The sequence below is a fragment of the Mycteria americana genome, chromosome 1 (assembly GCF_035582795.1).
Source record: "Mycteria americana isolate JAX WOST 10 ecotype Jacksonville Zoo and Gardens chromosome 1, USCA_MyAme_1.0, whole genome shotgun sequence".
NCBI lineage: Eukaryota > Metazoa > Chordata > Aves > Ciconiiformes > Ciconiidae > Mycteria > Mycteria americana.
The window spans coordinates 93028583-93051523 of record NC_134365.1 but is presented as its reverse complement, the minus strand read 5'-3'; the positions used below and the strand labels follow the sequence as shown (position 1 = coordinate 93051523).

The following is a 22941-nucleotide window of genomic DNA, read 5'->3' as shown; positions in this document are numbered from 1 at the left end:
ACATTATCAGTACAGAAACACTTGGGTACACGCTTCCATCCATATAGATTGCACAAACCTCACGCATTAACAAACACATCATTTTTCACGCCTGCATTGCCCAGTAACGTTATAAAACATGAGACTTTACAGATAACATTTGTACTGCGTACCAACCTAAAGCATCCTACTCTACTTCCCAAGTGCTTCTGTGATTTTTTCTTCTGTGATCAGACTCATTCTCCATTTATGAACACCCTTGAGCAGCTCAAAAAATACATAATAAATAAATGCTGCCAGCACTATGCAGGCCAGTTCTGCATGTCCTTTGCATCTACTTCACTAAATTGACTCTGGAGGTATCTTAATTTTTTTATTTTTTTTTTTTTAAAGCACAAAATCTCCTGCAATTAGCAAATGAGGTGGGGTTGTAGGGGAAGTTCATTAAAACAAGCTGGGATTTCTTAGCAAATTGCTGATTTGAAGCAGCTGTTATTTTTCAAGGGAAAGTTTGTTTAGAAGAATTTTCAATGGAAAGCAATGCTGAAGAAAATATTGTATAATTTGTCGAGGCATTCATTTTTTAAATAAAATGCTCAGGGGGGATCAAAATTACTTTTTATATTGACAGCTAAGTTAGAGTAATAGTAGGTAAAAGTGAAAACGTCAACACAAAATTCTTCTGAATTATCAAAATGCAATTTTTGATAGAGCCAAATCATTTGCTTCTCCTCCCCACCCCCATGCACCTAATTTTTGACTTGGGGGAAAAAAAAGGAAAAGAAAAATTCAGCCTTTGAGTCCAGTTCAAGAATCTGATCTTTATCGGAAGCTACGAGGCACACCACGCTAAGAGATGAATCCATTTGAGGGAAAAGCTGCAGCATGCCCCTACAAAATCCCACCCACCAGCAGTGCTGGGGTGTGTAGGTACTTTTATTCCTCCAGCTCCCACAGGGCAGGAAGGCCAGTGCACCGTGCAGGAGGAACAACCATCCCGCCTCCGAGCCACCTGCCTCCGAACAAGGACTGGAAGCGCAGCAGCAGGGAAACGCAAGAATCCTGAACCATGAAATTAAGGAAACATAGCGATCAGAAAAAAAAAAAATCCTCTGTGCAGGACTCGGCCTCTAACCTAGGGGAGAAGGAGCAAAGCCCGTCTGTGTGGCAAAGCTCCCGAGCCCAGGCAGGTGGGGGACAGGCAACCCATTGCACGTCCCCTGGCAGAGATGCTGGAGGAGGCAGCCTGCGTTGGCCACTTGGCACTGCGGAACCCGTAGGTCTCCTGCCAGCCTCAGCTGCGCTTCCTCCCCTGCACCCCCATCGCCTGCTATTCAGCCTCAGCTCGGCTGTGCCCGGCAGCACCAGCATCACTCCCCTTCACCACCACATTTGCTGGCTTTGGGAGAACAGAAAACGATGAGGAGCTGCTTTTGCATTCACTGGTACACCCCCAAGTGGACAGCGAGGAAAAGGGGGAGAGAAGGCACGGACAAGTTTTGGATAGCTTGCAGAGGTGCAGGCTCAGCTGGCTGGCTCTGGAGGGCTGCGCTCAGAAAGCGCTTGGAAGCGGTCCGACTGGGGTCACTGCCTGTCAGAGCCACTACTGCAGTTTCCTAGGGTGAGAGCTCCACAGAGTCGTGCTTAGCAGGGTTACAGAAGTGTTCAAGGCTTGTTACCACATCTGTCAGTGAATAACAATTAATTTGAAATGTGTTTTGGTTTTGGTTTGGTTTGTTTTTTTTTTCAAAGGGCACAATACTTTCCCACTCCCTTTTAACTCCTCTAAATAGCTTTGGGCTTGCTTGTGAGGGGGTGCCCTGCTCCTCCCAAGCAGCCCCAATACTCTTGCTTCCCCATCCTCTCACCCTCCAGACCAGAGAAAGGAAACTGCTGCTGGTTATGAAACTAGATCCAGCAGTGGACTGGGTCTGGTTTATATCATGTCTGAAGTTTGGGAGCAGTAGGAAAAGCAGCTCCAGGTTTGCAAACCCCTCCTTCCCATCCCAAAACCCAGGGAGAGCAACTGTGTTGCCTCTGCCTTCTCAGAGGGTACCTGGTAAGACAGCTCTCAAAGGACCTTCCCTGATGCCTTCAAAATCAGAATAGATGTGGCTGATAGAACTGTGGCAATAGTAACTGACTAAAACAGAAGGTAAAAGCCTGTAAATGCCTGTAGCCTGGCATAAGCTACAGCTATAAGAAAGCACTAAAACAGCTCCTGGTTGTGCTAGCATTGGGATGCCCTGGTCACAACTCGGGGAAGGCTTGTGACTTGGAAACACTGCATGGAGCAAGCGCCATCGACTACAGGCTAGGAAACATGCATCAGAGAGAGGCAATGTTCGGAGTCACTGTGGTTTGCCAGTGTCCGTCTGCCTTGACAGGTCTGTGCCTACTCCTCCAGAGCAGAGGGAAGTTCACATCAAGCTACGCAACTTCATTGCTGACATTAGCTACTTATGTTACACAAGTACGGGTTCTCCTTTCAGCCCATGTACATCTTATGTGCTGGAAAAAATCCTCCTCCCCTGTCAGAAATAGCCACTTCACAGTGAGGAAGTCAGCTCGAAGGTGCTGGTGCTGGATTCACAATCCAGAGTTCAGAGAATGCAAGTCTGAGAGAAAATATGTGACAGTAAAAAGCATGTGTACAACCCAGAGACAGAAGAAGCGAGACTGTATGAAAAGGAGCGCTTGGTAAATGTGAGAAGGTGGCAAAACCCGAGGGATTTTGCAGTGAGTGCGTGCAGTAGTGACAGGCAAGTGTGAGGTTGCAACAGAAAGCATGTGTGTGACTGGGAGCGTGCCTGTATGGGAATCTGCTTAGTAGATGCAAAATAGAAGAGGCCAGTGCATGCAAGACTGTGTGTAAAAGTAGGAGCAAAGGGGAAGTGAGGATGCTGTGACTGGGCATGTCTCTGTGCACGGCGCTCATGCACTACCGTATGCACAAGAGAGTGAGAGAAAAGCGCTGTGTGTGTGGTGAAGACAGTCAGAGCGAGATACCCTCTAAGCGTGCAGCTCACTGCGAATGCAAGACCGTGAGGCACAGAGTAGGCCAGAGAGAGTACATATGTGTTCTTTATTTATATGTTCACCTATGTGTGTGTATATGTGTGCATGCACGCAGGCTTACAAGGCTGGTGCAGCAGGATAGGCAAGGGATTTTTATATGCAAGCAACCACGAATACTAGTGTGCAGGATGGAGAGAGAGCACAAGAAAAGGCTTGAAGGAGGTGGGGGGGAGAGGAACAGAGAACGTGAGCGCAAGAGAGGCAGACTGGCACTCCAGGAATTGCATGTGCTAGGGAACTAGAACTGTATGTGCCAGAGTGAGTTTACTCATCTTCCGTGCTATATTCATGAGTGTGTGTGTGTGTGTGTGTGTGTGAAGGACCACTGGTGTGTATAAGTGAGTGTGGATCATGTACAAGCTGCGATTTGGAGGGCTATGATTATATGTACATGTGTGACGTGTATTTATACATACAGCATAGGATGCATTAACCCTTAACTCCTGTTTACAGAAAGCATCTCAAAACCAGCTAGCATGCCTGTCATCACTTCAAACTAAATTCCATACTCACACTTGGCTCTTAAAGCAAGAAACCCAGCTGGCAATTCTCCACAGAACAAAACCCCATAACCAACAAATTTCTTTCTCCTGTCTTTCCTCTGTCACTCTCCTTCTTTTTCCCTGGTGGAGGGGAAGGACATAGTGTTTTCGCAGACAGACCAGAGGCATAAAGGTTCCGCTAACCTCCTTCTCTCCGGGCAAAACCAAAATAAAAATAAAAGAGAAAAAAAAAAACCAAAAGAAACTTAACACCTCAGGAAGGTGAAGGATCCAGGAGCATCAGTACTGGTGACCCAAAGTGCTGAGAAACGGTGGCTGTGGATGGAGGGGATACCCACCTTCACCCACCCCTCTTTTCCTTTGCAAACCTTAGTGTGCCCCCCCCAGTTCCCCCTCTGCAAAAGCAGAAATACAGCAGCAAAGTCAGTCACATGCAGTGCCCTCTAACCATAGGATTCACCAGCAGCGATCTCTCCTTGGCTTATTTCCTGAGAGGGGGGAAGGTTTGGAGGGGAAGGAGGGGGGAGAGGAAGCTCCAGCTTCCAGCTCCATGTTTCAGGCCATCCTCAGTCCATCAGCCTCAATTCAAGCAGAGGGGTTTGAGGAGGTTGCAAGAAAGAACTCATCACATACCTTGCAAGGAGAAGAGGGACAGGAAGAATCCCAGCACCCAGATACTGTGCAGCCAGTAGGTCCTCATGCTTCTCTCTCACTCGCTCCGCTTCCTCTGCCTTTTTCTCCGTCTCTTCGCTTCTCTCTCTCTCAATTTATCTTTTTTTTTTTCCCTTCTCTCCTTTCAAATAAAATGGGATTCGTGTCTCCCTTCAGTCCCCCTGGGCTCTGCTTTACCAGCTCCGACAATCCAGTCGCAGCAAAAGCTGACCCACGGTGGCCGGATTCCCAAATAACCTCGCACTCTCCCCTTCAAGTGCTGGAGAAAGGGGGGGGCCAGGTTAGATGCTCGCCGTAGCCTGCGCTGGCTGTAAACACAGAGAATCTCTCTGTCTCTCTCCTGCAGCTCCAACTAAATGCGACTGTACTTAAACAAGCAATGCCTTATAGGACAGCGCTCAGAGCAGAAAAGATCCCACCTCTGCCACCTAGTGTTGTAAGCCAGCTCATTTATTTTATTTTTTATATATATAAATATATATATGTTATGCTATAGAAATATGGTTCTCTCATTCCTCTGCAAATGTATCTCTTGGATCACAGGTCTATGAGCCACGCTGTGCTCAGGAATCCCTAAGGCTCCAGCTCCAGCTGACACGGGGCGGTTATTCAGTGAAGGAATATTCCTCATCGCCACAACAAGAAACGCAGCGGGGCAGGTTTGATTTCTCAGCAGAGTTCTGCTTGACAAATTCTGAAGCAAGGGTCTCTCTGATGCCGGTGTCACTGCCGGGCAGTACACAGGGGCCGGAGGGAGATTCAGACACACTGATTGTAATTACAGAGCTGCCAAGGCCTCCAGGAAAAATAGCAAGCATCAGGCTGCATTAATCTTTGCTGGATCTCCTGTGACTTCCATGCAATTTCAGAGGGACCAGAAGGAATCCTTCTGTGTAGGAAATCCAGCTTGCAAAGCCACTGTTTGCTCACAGAAGGCTTCTCCCACTACCCGCCTCCTTTCAAATACAGGTTCCTCCTAGCATACGTAGCACAAACTTCTTTTCCCAAGGAGTAATTAGCTCCTGTAGCTCTATTGCCCCCTAAAATCATTGCCTCTGGTGAGAGGAACAGCACTAATGAAGTGCTACTTAACATTCACACAGGGCTTTTCATCAGTCACTCTCCAGGCATTTCACAAAAGGGTGTCCTTTTGCAGCTGGGGACATGGAGGCAGTGCAACTGCGCAACTTTTGTCCCTGGGATGCAGTGTGGCAGTCCAGGTGGGCTGCTCACCCAGCCTGGTGGCCCCTCCTCAGGCCACATTGCCCCCTTCACTGCAGTCACCATGGCAGCCCATGAGGATGCCACTGCTAAAGGATACCAATCTCCAATTTACACATCATGGATGCGGGATGCTAAGGTGAGCATGCATGTGTAGGAAAGGCGTGTAGGATTCTCGTCCTACACAGGAGCAGCGATGCTGCTCCAGAAGTATTTCTTATTAGACTGCTGCAGAGCAAGCTGTTCTGCAAACAGAATGCAAGAAGCCTGCCTTCCCGTGGGTTCTTGTCTGCTGTGTCCAAATTCCCCCTCAGCCTGCTGTAATGAAAGCCAGTTCCCATCATATCCCGCGACATCACCTGTCGGAAAAAGAAATGGCATGCTGTGGCTAGCCCAGAAACACGTGCTTGTTTCCTAGTGGACCAAAATGCACACTGCAATGCAACGCAAAATGCGGTGACTATTTGGCCTGGCTGGCTGCTGCCAGGTACCACCTGTGTTATTCATGCTTTTTCCCCTGTGGAGGGAGTTGGGCATTACTTAATCACCAGTTTTTAAGAGACATACAGGAACAAAGTTACTTTTCAGCCTTCCACCCTCTTTTAAATGTGGTTGAAATTGGTGGCACTGAAAAGTTATTGGAAGGAAGAACATATGGACAAACAGATACACATGTACTATCAGCTAGGCTTCATTTCCCAAAGAAATCAAACTAAAAATATTAGAGTGGGTTAAAGTCAACTGACTCCAGTCAGCTGGAGGAGCATGCTTCTTTTTCATGGTTTCCCTTTTAAATGGTTTTCATCCTCTGATACCAACAGAGCATGGTCTGAAAGAGAGCACAGGCAAAAATAAACTTGCCACTCAAGATGTGTTTGGAAGTTAGCATGCCAAAATCAAGTGGTGACAATCAGTTTCTAAGCCTGGAGTGGGAGACGGTTTTTGATTTTTGTTGCAGGCATCCCCACCAAGCTCTAGCACAGATTCAGGGACCAGCTAGGCCAGCACCTTAATACCACACCACCTCTATACATTTCTGACTCTTATGACTGCCCATATGCTCGGCATCCCTCCTTTCATTTGTCCTATACCTTCATCATCCATTACCCCAGTGCCCAACATCTACATCTGATATATTATACAGCATTATATCCATTTGTGCTGCTTCACAAATCTTCTCCTCAGCCCCATAAATGGCCCCAAAGCTCATCTGCTATCAAACGTCTATCCCACCATCCTAGCTACTCACAGTCACATTCATAACCTCATCTCTCACCTACCTTACACACAATCCTACATGGCCCCACAACCTTACCACTTTCATCAGATCATTATGCAACCATTCAAAGTCTACTTTACCTACAGACTTCTGCTCACAACCCTATGCATGATCACATAATACACAGCTCTCAACTGCATGGCCATCTCACACTTTGGATATGAATATCCCATGGCTTGTTGGGTCCAGTCCTCTTTGGAGTCTTTGAGCATTTATGTAATAGAAATTGTATTGAAATAATAATAAATAATAATAAATAATAATAGAAAAAATAAATAATCATAAATAATAATAGAATTAGATCTCTGCTCCACAAATTGCATAGGGATAAAACTTGTGTGAGATGATGTTGAACCCAGTATTGTTCCCATCCAGAATGGGCAGTGGTAGTTACGAGACCAGAGAGAAGACAGAAAGGAAGAAGCACTCTCTCAGGTAGCAGCATCTTATGCTTGCCTGCAGAAGCCAGCATGACTGAAAGGAGAAACAGCTATTTCTTACAACCTCTTTGACATACTCCTAACCTTCAAAAACATTCAGGGCTGGATTTTGGCTCCCTTGTCCATGCTGAGTCATACCAACGGGGTTACTCAGGACATTAGGCTACTAAATATGAGCAGGAGTATCGGATTCTGTGGGCTGAAATTCTCTGGGATTGGTCTCCAGCCAAAAGTGAGTCCACTTTTCATGTGGCCAAATCCCTCAGCTGTCTACATATTGTGAGGGCAAAAACAGAAGCAAGAATTACACCCAACTCTCCTTAACCGCCCCAAACATTAAACTCCCCCCCAACAAAACAAAAATAACCAAACAAAACCCAAAACACCTAGTAGTCCTTGTTCTTCAGTCCTTTCTTTTTAAATTACTGCAGTTCCTCCACTTACTCCAGTATTCAAGAGCCAGATGAACCATAGAAATATCAGCTATTGAACATCTACAATCAGCACATCTACAATCCTATATAAAAAAAAAAAAAAACAACAACAAACCAAACCGTTGGATTCTGACAGAGCTCTGAATGATTGAAAGGTGGGTACTTTTAATGCATAGTAAAAGTATTTCATTAAGGCTGAGTGGATGCATTTAGATGCACTGTGCATGGATGCTTGTCCATTTTTTAATAAATAATGCGCTTTGTGCTATTAACTGTTTAAGCACTCACACTTTCATTTCTATTTCATCTTAGCTTTAGTCACTTCACACAATATCAATATTAACTTGATTGTGCAGCATACACATAATATTTTCTCTTCCAAGTTTTTATACTGAATCTACCATAAAATACTTCTCAAGCAGGCACGTTAAAGTTGATGGAGGAACTTTTAACTTTTCCATTACAGATTTTTTCAAATTACTGTTATTTAACTGTGCAAATGTCATGTTGCATTAGCAAAAGGCTTAGTGTTTTTTTTTACTTTAATAGAAATAGTATTGAAAACACAGTTGGCCATGCAAATTTTGCAGGGTTTACATAAGAGAATGAGTGGTCCTGAAATTTAAAGCTGAGAGAGCTTGGTAAAGTGAGCAGGAGACAAGAGCCATAGATTACCCAGGAGTGTTTTTTTCCTAGATGTTTTAGTGTCCTGTCCTGCATGTCTGTCTCTGACATATGTGTATTACTACTTGTTTTATTGAGTGTTGTATCTGTGGGTTTCATGGCATGTCTTTGGGACTTAGCGCATCGATGATGAATAGCACATTTTGGTGTGATTTAGAAGAGTGTTGTTGCATGTGATCTTGGGAAAGGGAGTGGAAGGAGATGTTCTCTCAGCAAGAAATACTCATTTTTCATGTGGTTCTGTGAAACCCACCGCTATCCAAGGTCAAGGACTGCACAGTGTCCAGAAATGTGAGTTCTCATAGAAGGGATGCACAGTGCATCAAGACCATGGTAAATAGTCTCACACCTGATTAGGCCCCTTTATGTAGACTGAGAAAACAGCGTTCATGTTTCTCATTCACCTTCAGCCTGATATTCAAGAGAAGCCAACCCTGCTCAAACCACACTTCCCACCTGCCCTTTCCTTTCTGCCACTTCATACTCCGCAGCTATATTCCCTCCTTTTCCCTCTCTCAGCTTCTCTGCCCCCCCGCTTTCCACCTCTCTTCCTCTCTACTATTTTGCTGTGAAACCCATCAAAGATGGCAGAGTGTCTTTTTGAAGCTTCTTCAAGAGAAGGATTTTCCACCAGGGTTTCTACAAGACTCCAAGCTGAAAGTAGCTTTTTTGAACAAATAAATGCCAGGCCAGCAACTGAGGAAGGTAGCATGTGGCTATATAGCGATTCTGTAAGATAAAAATCCACAGAAATAGCCAGCTAATGAGATAGCAGCAACATTCAAGGAGTGGTGGAAGGAGGGAAGAGATGGAAAGAGACCTCATTTAGTTTCAACAACCGTGCGATGACGCAGCGGGGACTGAACCGAGAACCCTTGGAGACGAATGTGTTGCATGAACTGGTACAGAACGAACCACTGAGGGAGTTTCTCTAGCATTAGCCATAGCAGACCCACATCCTCTGCAAGTTGGGTCACATAAAGGGTATCTCACAAAAAGCATTTGCCAGCAGTATACACACACACATTGACATTGTTGCATAATTAGAATATAAAATAAATGGCATAGCAGACGCTATCAGCATGTCTACCATGCTGTATCCATGGTGCCAACTCCTTCTCCAAGGGGAGCCTCTCCCGGGCCATGCTGAGAAAGCCTGAAACACACGCATGCAGAACCCAGGCTCTGGAGAAACATGCACACAAAGTTCTGCAGAAAGGGCCTCTACTCTTTGAACATTTGCAAGATTTTATTGGAAATCTGCAAGTGTGAATGACAACAAGAAAAAGAAAATTGGCTGGCACCCAAAAAAAAAAATTTGGCAGATAATTTTTTGAGTTGTCATGTTTTCTGTGGGAAAAGAGTCAGCTCTTTCAAGCTGGGGAAAAGAAACAATAATTCTGATCAGCTCTTATGAACAGCAGGGAATTGACAATCCAGAGGGAGAGGTGTTTACACCGCAAAACCCTTGCCACATCCAGCATTAACTGGCCTCTGCAGAGGTACAAGCAATCCCTCAACACTACAGAGCACCTTTTAGGACAGTGCTTTTGCAGCTCCTGGTCTTTAAATCTCCACCAGAGCTTGGCAGCACAGACCTTTCTCACCTCCTCCTGGGATTCAGGGCTTGTTCCCCCAGGCAGCACTATACCAAAGACACTTCCTTGAACAGCACCCAGCTCCCCTGGCACACACCTTGCTCTGCCCAGAAGCAGCCTTTTATCCCAGCTGTTGCTTTTCAGGTCTTTAGCCACAGCTGAGGGCCCTGCGCTTCCCTCCATTAACCCTCCGTGCCCGCTGTGGAGGAGCTGCTGCACACTGCAGCCCAGCTTCCTGACCCATAATCCCAACAAGTCCAGTGTCGTGCTCCCCAGGTGGTACTTCCACCTTTAGGCTAAGGCTTGTTGGCTTTGCTAGATATATTGTGGGTTGACTTTAGAGAAAGGACTACCATACGCTTCCCTGTACGTGTCCTTTGTTCTTTAGGCAAAGCAGGAAAGGGAAATGTGGCCATTTGCCCACTGTGCCTGGCTGACTGAGCTCCAGCCAGTCTGCGTGACACAAGAAAGTCCCAAACAAATGACTGCCAAGTCTGTACTTATCACCCAAATGAGATATGGGTGGCAAATGACATCAGTCTCACTGTCTGCCATGAGAGCTGACCTGCACATATGTGGATAGCCTGACATTTCCTGGGCAGAAACATGGAAGAGCGGCAAGCTCTCCACAGATATTTTTTGTGCTGGGTTGTCTATACTTAGCAGTCTGGAAGGCAGCTGGAGCTCAGGCTGTGTGAGCATTCCCATTGCAAGAGTCTCCTTGCAGTGGTTCACAACATCCTGAAATTATGAACTCCCAAGCTGATGTTTTTCAGACCCAGTCTCTTACCCAAGGATGGATTTTTATGATTTTGTTTTAATTTTTGAAAGCTTGAGCAAGCAAGGATTTGGCTGTTTAAGATACTTGGGACTGGGGGAGTGCTTTATGATTAGTGAAAGAAACAATTTGTGCCTTTTTTTAACAGTTCCAGTGCAGAAATTAGTGTGGATAGAGAGTTGAAAGGCAAATAATGTGAGGCAAGATTTGTAGGAAGAGGCAATATCTTTTATTAAACTAAAGAATATAGCTGAAAGAAAAAAAACAAAACAGGCTTTCCAGGCATATGGGCTTGCACGCCCAAAAGTGCATCCAGACTTTTAACTATATGATGTCTAATAACTGATAGTACTTCTCCCCACAAATCTGCCCTCATTTATGTCTTTAATCCATCCTAGCAACAATATCATTGCATCTTGGAAGGGAAGTCAAGCCTATGTGGGTGAGGACAACATTACCCAGAGGAGTAGAAAACACGCGAACATGGTTGCATTGAGTTGGTCTTCGTTTGGCCAAATCACAGGTCATGGAAAATACTACTTGGTTTGTGTGGCATGAAAACGCTTGGTTTCAATACTGTGCAGAGAGTAATCTTTGTGTAGGCAGGGCTCCACACATTTCTACGCATCACTGAAGACCTGGTCTCAAGCCCAATAAAAGCAGTTGAAAGACTTTCACCAAACTCAGTGGCCTCTGATCCAAGTCCCCTCAACAGCAAAGTCACTAAGGCAGCCCTTTTTCCCTTACTTGCTCTCTATGAGTATACATGGTACCTTCCCCTGCCGCTGTTTGTCTGTTGTGCTTCAGGCATGCACAGAGCCCTCACTGAGACCAAGGCTTCTTGTGCTAGATGCTCTACACAAGGATGGTGAGAAACTATTTCAAGCCACGGACATCAGGTGCTAAGAAAGACAAACACTCAGCACACTGACCAGAGAAGAGCCTACAGCCCACCTGCTATTTAAAAAAATAAGACTGTGATGCAGTTGCAGACTCTCAATTAATGAAAAACATGAGGAGACAGCTTTAAGTTTGGCACTACCTGACTTCTGCTAGCTTTTGCAATGTTAACAGTTTCTGCCAGCAGCTTCCTTTTCAAAGTAGGATTTCTCTCCTGTAGCTATTTTATCAGAGGATGATCAGGAGGTTAAAACACACGTTATTAGCATTAATGACTATTATTATTTATACCCCTGTACAAGCTGCACAAGTATAGGAGAAGAGACAGTCCATTTCCCCAAAGAGCTCACAATTCTTATTTATGATAAGGAATCACAGACCACGTGTCAATAGTAGGAGAGGAGAATAGGGAAGAAGGAGGACAACTGTATTAAACATAAACCTCTTCTGCAGCTTGGGCAAGATACTGTCTCCCTGGGGCCTGCTTCCTCAGCCAGAAAACACAGATACAGGGGTTTTCTCTACAACACCACTTTCCACCATACCAAGGGGTTCTGTGTTGTTTCTCTTTGCCCTCCCCTCTTCCCAACAACATATTAATCTATGGCCCAAAGCCCATGCCAATAATACACAAGTGGCAGCATCCAGAACAGCAGAAATGACCAGGTTTTGTACAGTTCTGTCCACCTGTCAATCAAGAGCTCATTGCATTACTATTTTACATATGGGGAAACTGAGGCATGTGATGGTGCAATAGCTTTCCTTAAGATCACCTACTTTTATATCCACAAAAAGCCCTAAAATGGATCCTTAAGGTATGCTTCTCTCAGAGTGGTTCCATTTATTCTCCAAGCAGTGTCCTCCACCAGTAGAAGCACTTTATTGCCAAAAGAACAGCATCCATGCTACAGTTTGTCCCACCAACAGCAAAGCCAACAAACATTATGAGCTAATTAGACCAGCAGATGTTTCTATTGTAGGTAACCTCAGAGGTTAGCATCTTAGAGAGGGAGGGCAATCCAGTGGTAGATGCAACTTCCACTGACTTGGAAAACTTGATTTTATTACAATATTGCTGGGCTCAAACATTCAAAACAGTATTACATCTGATGGGGAAACCCCATGAGGTCCTAGAAATCCTGGAAAGTAGATTCCACGTCCTTTCTCTGTCACAAACTTCATGGGTCAGTTTAGACATTAAGGGAGCTTGGATCAAGCTTTATTTTCTCATTGGTTAAAAAGGGGAAAATGGAGCACACTAGTGAGGGTACCCTGAAAAAACACTAAGATGTTCATGGTGAATAAGGAAATGGAAAATATATCATTATATACGCATTTAGTCTGTACAACTTCTCCTCAGTGCAGAATCTCATTTTAATATGTGCCGTGGAGAGGTTATGCCTTGCAAGTATCTTGTAAAACTGAGACTGCTGCATCACATCCCCAGTGGATCTTGCGGCAAAGGCAAGGCTGAACAATGACTCCATATCTGGCTGTGCGTGATTCCACCTTCACGACAGCTTCACCTGAGAAATGAATGAAGCAAAACATGGCATATTTTGGGTCTGTATGGGAAGCAAGTTGCTTGTACTTCTTTGACACTTAGAATACAAAACCTAAAAAGGACCATCCTTCAACTTAAGCAGAAAAAATTTACTACTAAAGGCAGAAGGTCTCTATGGTTGCCGTGAAGTTGTCAGTGGTCACAATCACAAGAAGGTCATAGCAGAGATGTTTGTAGTTAGCTACTAAATTTATTCAATACTTTTAGGCTCTGTTTAGATAGACTGAAGTTACCCCAAGATCTAACTTCTCTATGGTGCAGACTGTAAGCTTATAAATGCAAGCTCAGGTGTTGATGAGGCACATATTTCAGAGTCCCCAGCACTCTCTTTTCCTGAACACACTTGGTGAGTCACTGGGTCAACAAGCATGTTTATGCAGGCAGCCAGTTGGCTCTCTGAATGGCAGCCACAGGGACAGGATGCAAATGTGGTGCATGGTTTTTGGTCTCAAGACCAGTTTCATAGCAGTGCAGGCATAGCTTTAGTTTAACTTGTGAATCTCTCCTGCTCCCAGAATGCTAGTTTCCAACTCCTAATGATAAGCACATTCTTTATCAGACTATTGTCAGAAAAGTAGATCTGGAAATTGCATTGTGCTGGACCTTGCTTCAGTATCAATTGAGCTTAGCTTGAATTAAAAAAGGGAAAAGACTGCTCTGAGTTACATCAGGAACTGATTAAGAGACTCTTTTTGCTCCTTCCCAGATGCTTTTCTTTTGCCAAACAGAGCCTGTCTGAATCAGGAAGTCTGACCCTTCATAGACAGCTCCTGGATAAAGTTATGCCGTTAGCGTACACCTCTCCAGATGAAAACTTGTGTTGTTTTTCGCAGAGAAGGTCCAAACTAAGACTGTAGTCAATATAATAGAGATTCTAATGGAGGTGCTAAGAACAAACAAACCTTATAAGGTTTCCCTGGCCCTCCAAAGCCTAAGTGGCACACACAGACTTTGCAGCCCAACATCAGTGTACGAGGGATGTTATGTCCTAGAATAAGCACCAGTGTGTGTCTTATAGCATCTTTGCTACACTACCAGGTACAGGTCAAGGGAAACTGATCCTCTAACGCTAGAAAAAGGATAGTCAGAAGTTATGGTCAGCATCTCTTCTGCCCTCTACACTGAGCAGCTTGGTTTGTTTCTTTGTTCACAGGTCTCTTGGCAAAGGCAGCAGTACATCAGCCTCTTATTCTGTGGCTTTCTCCTTTACATTTTTCAGGGGTGTTATCTGAAAATAGTCTTGTAGAGGAAGGCAGGGAAAAGAGGCCATCTTCAGCTTCAGCTGTCAGGCTGGTGAAGACAGGGGCAGGGAAGGAGTAGATTTAGATGACAGCTGCCCAGACAAGTGGCAGATGAGTGGGGAACTTGGTGACGGAAATTGTACAATGGAAATAGAAAAAATTAGAAAACAGGCCATAACTTCAAAAGAAAAGGAAAGGCATCTGAGTAACCAACCCCAGTGCTCTCTTATGTTGGACTTTACCTTGGGTCTCTAAGGTTGTGCTTCAAATGGATTCTGAGCTTAGGGAGGACTCCCACATATCCTGTCCTCTGTTTTCTTTTTAGGGATCATGAGCTGAAACCTCTCTGACATCTTTCCGGTGACCCCTGCAGGTCTTTCGTCTGGGATTTCCCCATGCTGCTCTGCCTGTCCCAGCTGAATGAGTGGCTCCTCTTGTCCCACAGCTCTGCTGAGGTTGGTTGATGCCCACACTCACAGCATTGCCATGCTGGTGGCTCCGACCACGTTGCATTCCCAGGGTGCTACATCCCCCATGGAAGTCAGTGTCACTTGCTTTGGGTGACCGAGAGCTCCCAGATTATGAGTGACTCCTTTCTCGTCTGAACTCTGTAAAAACGAGTGGCAAGAACAGGATTAGGCTCATTCAGAAATGCTGTCAGGAGCAAGCCCATGACCTCGCACCCCAGCGAGCAGTGATCTTACACCATGGGATGTGTTGATTAATTGTAGATGGTCGAAGTCACTTGTAAGCTATTTATCACAGTCATCATTAGGTGTCATAAGGGACCTGTAAGAGGCCTGGTTAAGGGGATTGCTCCCATTTTTCTTCAGCTTTTATCATGCCTTAGTGCCAGCAAGGACCCATGTCTGGATTAACCTCTTATTTACTAAGGCTGAAATAAATAGATAGCCAAACCCAAGATCTAGGTACAGGGAAATAGAGCAGCTTGCCCACAGTTATTGCGAGAGTCAGCAGCAGAACCCATGTCATCTGAGCCCTGGTAGCAAGCCAGCAAGGGCACTACTGATGCCTGCTCTCCTCATGAGTCAAACCCTCAAAATGAGGAGAAAGTCCCTGTGTCAGAGAATTAGCAACAGTCGAATTAGCAATACAAGGACATCTGCACATCTGCTTTGTTATTCTTGACTTCTGGATGCTGCCATTTGTGCATTATTGGCATCAGCTTTGGACCATAGAATGATATGTTGCTGGGAAGAGTGGAGGACAAAGAAAAACACACACAGAACCCCACTGAGCTCTCTTGCAAACCCATCCATAGTTGGCTGCTGTAGAATTCATGACTCCCAAGAGTCATAAAAGCTACAGCTTCTTACTAGGACAAATGAAAACACTTTATGAGGTCAGGACTCCAAGTGCTAGGGTATGAGCGCTATTGCCTTCTTGGTATGGGAAACCGTACCTAAGGATCTGCCCAGAAAGATGCAAAGTGATTTCTCTAGACATTTGCTGAATGGGTGCCTCCACCTGCAACTGAGGCAGCTTGCAGCTGTTGAGCTTGGACCTGGCACTGTTTCATTCTCCATAAAAAAAAGAAAATCAGAGAGGGCTGTTGGCTGAATTATCCTGGTGTCCTTCATCTAAAACTGCTCTACATACCTAAATGGCCTCTGTGTCTTCATTGGGCTGGTTAGGTGAAGGGTTTGAACCAGTTCTTGGAATAAATTATTCTAACTGTTCCCTGGGAGTCTCTTCATCAAGTTTCTTCTGATGGACACCTGACTAACGATGCATGCCCCAGTCTTCAGTTTCTTCTATGGGCATAAGAGATCCTTCACTCCATGAATAGGATATTCTCTAGAAGAGGAAGAATTTAGGGGATGGTACCCATTGCAGTCCAGGAGCTTGCAACTTGTTTGATATGCTTGTTTGACTTTTGCCTCGACTGTGGCAAACAACAATAGTGAACGGACAAATACTGTCTTATCCAGAAGTTGACAGATAGTGATGCTGTGCTGTAGTCCTTTGAGGAGAGCAAAAAATATTTGTGTCATATCTTGGGGAGAGAGGTTTCTTTTTCCCCAGAAAAACAAAAAAGATGACATTTTTATGGAAATCTGTAAACCTCTGTAAGATTTGGGATTTTGTAAAGAGACCTGTAAAACTGAGGAGTAAAAAGGAGGGAGGAATGAGAGAGGAGAAGATAAAGTAATTGCCTAATGTACGCCTTTAATGAACTAAAACATATTCTCCCCACAAAGGACTCATAAGGGAAAAAATAGCATTCCTCATATACACCTTCCATCTAACACTGAATTATCTGTGGCAATTGGACCCGCAGCCTCAAATGAGAGGGTCTTATAAAGAGGAAAGGATATTGTAAGACTACTGTATGCAAACACACCCAATTAATTCAAAAGCATCATTGTTATTTCATTTATATAGCACCATAGGGGTATGCAATGCTTTACAGACAATTAGGGGCTATAAAAGTTTAGAGAAAAGACGAAGCAGAATGCAAGGAGCTGGCAACCAACTGGAGTACAAGCCCTGACTAAAAGCTCTCACCATGGTGTTTACGGTTTGTTTGTTTGTTTGTTGTGGTTGTTTGGGTTGGTTTTTTTTTTTTGTTTTAAGGTTCAAGGAGTGTTTTTTGGCACTAATCCCTTTTTACAGGGAGGGAGAGACCATTTAACATGATTGTTGGTCCAGTTCCAAGGATGCAAAGTTAGAAAACATATTCATTAAAACAGGTCTGAAGAAACAAAACAGAAACATGCATGACAAGGAGCAGGGAGATAAATTTGAGATAAAATTTCAGTCATTTCCGGAGAGTTCAATGCTTCAGTAAACTGGCAGAGTAAACAGAGACTGCATATGCCCAGAACTGACTGGCTGAGGCTCCAATTAGATGGATGTTGTGCTCTTGGGTTGAGACACACACGCATAAAGCATATCCTGTCACTCGTGTCCTGCATTTGCAGCTCAGGGATACTCTTGGATCCTCAGCTGGTTTTTAGGTGGCATGAGAGCAGCCGAGACCAGGAAGCATCTTTCCACCAGCGAAAAAGCACGCGACTCAAGCTTCCGGATAGAGATCTTATTAATGGGATCTAGACAGGCTTTTGTACTGCAGCACTAAAATATTTCAGGAACAGCTGCACTTCAAATCTATCCAGAAGCCATACAATGAGAACATAGCAGCTTTCTCAAGAAACAAGTACTTTTCTCATCGCAGCATATGACACCTGTGCTCTGTAAATGGCACTAAGCCAGGCTTTTAAGGATGAGTTTTTCTGTATCAGTTGTGATCTCAAAGTAGGTAGATATTTAAAGATGGTTTTGTAAAAAAAAAAAAAAAAAAGAAAAGACAAGACATGGAAAAGCTTTTTTGTTTATTAGTTTTGTTTTAAACAGGAAAGTCTTTGAAAAATCTGTCAATTTCTTATCCTCCCTCTAATGTTTTCTGTCTACTACTTTTATCAAAATGGTCACTGAGAAATTTTAAACAAAAAGTAAAAATAAAAAAGTATTAAAAGCCTTTTTTTTTTTTTCCTAACTAGGAAATTCTACATCAATAATCTTTTTTGTTAAAAATCTTAACTGCAGAATGACAAATTTGCCTCAGGGAAGTGGTGGATTCCCCAACATTGGACACTTTTAAGATTCGGCTGGACAGGGTGCTGGGCCATCTTGTCTAGACCGTGCTTTTGCCAAGAAAGGTTGGACCAGATGATCCTCGAGGGCCCTTCCAACCTGGTATTCTGTGATTCTATGAAATTTTTTTTTATAGGGTGGAGAGGGGGAAACAGGTCCTTTCTCCATGCTTTGAAGCAATTTTGACTTTCAAAGTTTCAGAATTCTGTGCTCACCTCCTGCTTTTTCCATCAGCTCTGGAGTAATTACTGAAATGGTTTTTGGATTATTTCCCAGGAAGATATGCTTTTTATTGCTATTGTCCAACAGCTACCACCAGTGATGCTGGGTCACCTAAAGCTTAGGGACTAGTATTAGCACATTTTACAAGATGGCCTCTGGACTCAAGTTTGCTGAGTTTAAAAAAAAAGAAAAAAATCCTACCAGTATCTCTGACCTTCAGGCAACTATGCTCTAAACCAGTTTTATTTATAGAAAATTATGCATGGATCATCTCTATCTTTCTATTGAGATGCTAATGCCTGTTTAAACCTATCTTATGCTACTACAGTTTATTCCTTGTTCCTGTAAAATATAAAGTACCTTTCTACTGATTTTGCTGCGTCTATGCTAAGAGAAGCTATACTGCGGTAACTATTCCAATATGTTGTAGGACAGAATGAAAGATTTCTGGTTGAAGCTACTGGTAAAGCCATTAATTTTGTGGGGGAAGGGGAAGGAATTGAGAAAATGCTACATTTTTGCTTAGAACAGTACTTTTGTGTGTGCGTGTGTGTTTGTGTTATTCAAATAATAAAAAATCAGCAGCAACAAACATCCTGCCTAACCTTTTCTCAGCCTTCCCTTAAACAATGCTAAACGCTGTCCTTCAGTAGCCCACGCAGTCAAATATACAGCTAAATCAGCTTTTCATTCTCTTGGCCGGGATCCACGAACAGTGCTGTTGAGTACCACCCTCCACAGAGGCCGTACACCCATCTCACAGGAGTAGCGTCTCCAGCTGCCTCCATACTGATGGCAGCAGTCTCCTGTGAATCTCCACTCTTCTGAAGTGACCTGCATCACTCGGCAAATTCCTGCTCCAGAAAGTTGAGAGGCAGTAACTTAACCATTTCTAATCTGGGCTACAAATATCTGTTTGCCTTTCACAGCTTGGCCCAAAGCACCAAATACATGATGTTCCCCACTTAGTTATTTACCCCTATGTCCCTGCTTTTAGGTGATGCACGCAGTTCTTCAGCTGAGTCATGAACTGGGACTTTCCTTCTGACAGAGACAGGCTGTAGCTTTGCAGTTCTCCACAAAGAGATTCTAGAAGCTCCATCCTGAGTTTCCTTGGAAACAGCATATGATCAGCATAATGCTCCATGGCCTTGACCATTCATCTCCATGGTGGTTATAAAAATCCCATCAGAAAAAGCCTTCAAGCTTTTTTACCCCATTAAAAAAAGAATCCAGATACCAATCCTTTGATTCAACAGTAAAACAAACAATAAAATTCTTCATTAGACTAATTGGCCAATACATGTTGAAAAACATGATGGGCCTACATCTAAATTCTAGCTCCAAACCCAGGAAGATAAGATCTGAGGCAATATCCATTGGGCCTGTGGGCCTTGTCTACTTGGTAATTGCTATCAATTATGAGAAAGTGGTTTTCAACCTTTTCAGTTTTGTGGCACCTAAAAGTTTCCTACATGTTTCACAATGGAGGTGTGGACCCCAGTAGAGTGAGTCTAACCTTCCTGAAATAAGTTTTTCGTAATAACTTTTCCTGGGCTCACTTGGATCTGCATAGTGCAGGTTGGAGAACATAGTAGCACTGTTCTACAGGGGAATTGTGGGACAGCTCATGAATAAATAGAGTTCATTTTCCAGCTACAGCCCCTACTGTGATTAAGGCTATTTTTCTCCTCCTTAACCTCTAGAGTCTGGCATGGAGAAAATGAGTGTCACAAAGCCATTAGACAAAACAGTGACTCTTGGAAATAAGTGGGTTTTTTCCTCATCTTTTGTTTGTCATTAACAGTCTTCTCAGTAACTACCATTATGGCAACAGTGGCCCACGTGACAGAAGGTAATGAAAACGAAGAGGAGAGGGGAAAGTTATTGCACTAGAACAAACTCTGTTATATTGCAGATTATATTACAAGTGAAAGGCACATGACTGCATTGCCTAAGACTGTGGTGATGCTATGGGAGCTTTTCTCACTCCTAAGCCGTTCATTAGCACGGAGAGATTTTGATTTAATAACTGTGATCAAAATCCCACTGAATATGCTGGTCATTATGTACCCAAACTGAAGATGCTCACCAAGGTTTATGATCTTTGAGTGAATTTAAGTATTCATTAAAAGGACCAGCTAGTATATCAGTTACATAAGGAAAGCATCCAAATGATACTGTTGTCTGAAAAAGCCCTGACCTTTCAGAAAGCAGTTGGTATTGCTGTGCCAATGAAAATAGCAGCTAAAGACGTCAAGGAGAATCGGAGTGTAATACATTAAGTAACGACCATACTTAATGAGTAATAAGGTAAATCATTATAAGAGAGACCTCATTCTGCTTGAAGGGCTCCTATGAACACAAGGGCAACATCAAAAGGTCTGTGAACATCACGGCTTCATCTATTTGAATAAATAACAGTGTCAGGAAACATTCCCAGGCACTTGAACCTCATAACCTGCATTTTTCAATTGTTACAGCAATTCCTGGCATCGTTTGGACCCAGCCCAAGTAGCAATCTCCTAAACAATTCTTGGGCACAGGGTAGGAACTCACAGGGTCCAGGGACCATTCCCAGTTGGCAGTTTGGATGTGGCTCCCTGTTTTGCAGGTTAAGAAAGCTTAAGAAAGCTATGGAAATTGGCTATTCCATGCCAGCTGGGACCAGCACCCGAGACAGGTCATGGTGTATATAAGATCACTAGCTATATAGTGAGTGCTTGGCAAGTTTCCTAGAGCTGGATTTGTAGAAGAATCATGGCAAATGGCATGCGAAAGGAACTGAAGAGATCATCATCTTGGGTCCATCTCCTGTGACAGGAACTCTTTTCGTTATATAGATTTTATACTGTAGCAGCTGACAAGTTCTGGTGAAAATGCACCATAGAGCTGGACAAAGGAGGTAAAGACACGTGCTGACAGAGAACAGAGTGACAAGCCCAAAAGTTCCTCAGAATTTATAACAAGATCCAAGGCCTCCACGGCTGCTCAAGGCCTTTATTCAGGCCTTCCAAAGCAAATGCAAATTGACCAGGCATAGGCTTGCAATAGTGGCATACAGACAAAAGAGAAACTCTAGGGCACTGTCAAAGTAAGAGTGATGTTCAAAGGGCATACGGTAACTAACTGTGTGGAATATGGAGGAACTCCTCCCCTTGGACATCATATCCAACTGGACTGAGGCGAAGTCAAGGGCACTGTAAGCCAGGTTTTCAGAGGAACTTGGCATCCAGTGAAGCTTCAAAATAAGCAGGTAACTCTTTTGAAGATGCTTATCCCTATTCAAATTTTAACCCTAAACAGGAGCTGCTTGATGCTGACTGGGCACATTTGAGGATATGTCCTAAGCTGAAGAAGCCAAGCACTTGAAAAAGTTGCAACATATTTGCCAAATCTAATATTTACGAAGTGTACATATAGCAGAGTCTTCTATATATTAGCACTGACAGATATTCTAGTGCATTTTAAATGAAAGTTACCAGTAGGAATGACCTGTGATGTCAACACATGTAAGACTGACACCATTATCTTTTTTACAATGACTGATGGCAATTAATCGCCTGTTGTTTATGAATGAAAGAGGCTTTGTGCAAGAGGAAACTCACTATGGCCTTGCTGCCTGGGAAGCACCAAAGCTGGTGTAACCAAGCAAGACCCTTACACATGAGACCATAACAGATAAAACAGTATGGGCCAAACGCCCTCTTCCTAATTCCAAAGCAAGATATCTCATGGCAACAGATAAAATTGTGGAAACAAGGTCCTTGTCAGCACTCTATCGGCATAATATCACAGACATTGGCTGGCATAATACTGATGACTTGTTTTCCTGCCTGCCATGGCACACACAGGACAGTTTACCCTAAATAAGAGGAGTAAGAGTATTCAGTCTATGCCAGGCCTGGCATTCTAACAAATGCACAATTAGCAACAGAAAGCTGTAGAGTCACTTTTAAATTAGCCACATTTCTCAGGGCAAAGGGAATTGCTCTAGTTATGTTAAACCTTTCTTTCAGTGCTCATATAGACTCAGCATTGATGAGGACTGTCTCATGCATTGGATCCAAGTTGTAATTCCCAAAAGGTTGCAACAAGCTCTTTAAGAGGGATTATGTGACACTCATGTTCAAGTGGTTGGGATGAAATCAATGGCTGGAAGCCATCTTTGGTATCCTAGTATTGAGCACTAAAGGTCCAACTCTGGATGTGGCTAATTGGGCCCATTTCTAACTACAAGGAGATGAAAACTAAGGTTCAGCAATCAATAGAAGTTATTAAGAATATGCAATGCTGGTAGATAAACTGTGGGCTAAAATTAATTCCAAGGCAGCTCTATTGACAAGCATCATTCAAGTAGATATCCTCCAGCAAATGGCTGCCAAGTGGAGCTTGGGTGATTTCTTGTGCCGCTCCACATGCATAATGCAAGACTGAGTGGGACAAACCCAACATTTTCTAGTGAGACATATATTTCTTTCAGAATTAAACACCAAATAGCTTCCACCATAAACCTGTTGAAGATCCAGTGTACTTCGAGGTTATTAGCCTTTTTATGTCACCTGGACACTGCCCAGCAAGTGGCCACAGAAAACACTCCATTGAGAAATACTGGAGACACAAATCGCTGCTCTAAACTAAGTGGATGAGGAAAACCATTACAACATCCTGTTATTTAGAAGACTTTAGAAGACTTCAGTTTCTACAGCTCCAGCATCATTTCAAAGAAC

The 22941-nt window shown here is 43.7% G+C and overlaps 1 protein-coding gene and 1 long non-coding RNA gene across 2 annotated transcripts in view; one reads left to right on the top strand and one right to left on the bottom strand.

The window, feature by feature from the left end:
- The window catches only part of LSAMP (limbic system associated membrane protein), a 1043134-nt gene extending 1038608 nt beyond the window's left edge, over positions 1-4526 (bottom strand). Inside the window, exon 1 of the mRNA XM_075512695.1 lies at positions 4194-4526. Coding sequence (XP_075368810.1) covers positions 4194-4260 — 67 coding nt within the window. The 5' untranslated portion in view covers positions 4261-4526. The remainder of the gene's footprint in view (positions 1-4193) is intronic.
- LOC142414918 (uncharacterized) overlaps positions 1-22941 on the top strand; it is a 378684-nt gene that overhangs the window by 267883 nt on the left and 87860 nt on the right. The gene's annotated exons all lie outside the window — the stretch shown is intronic.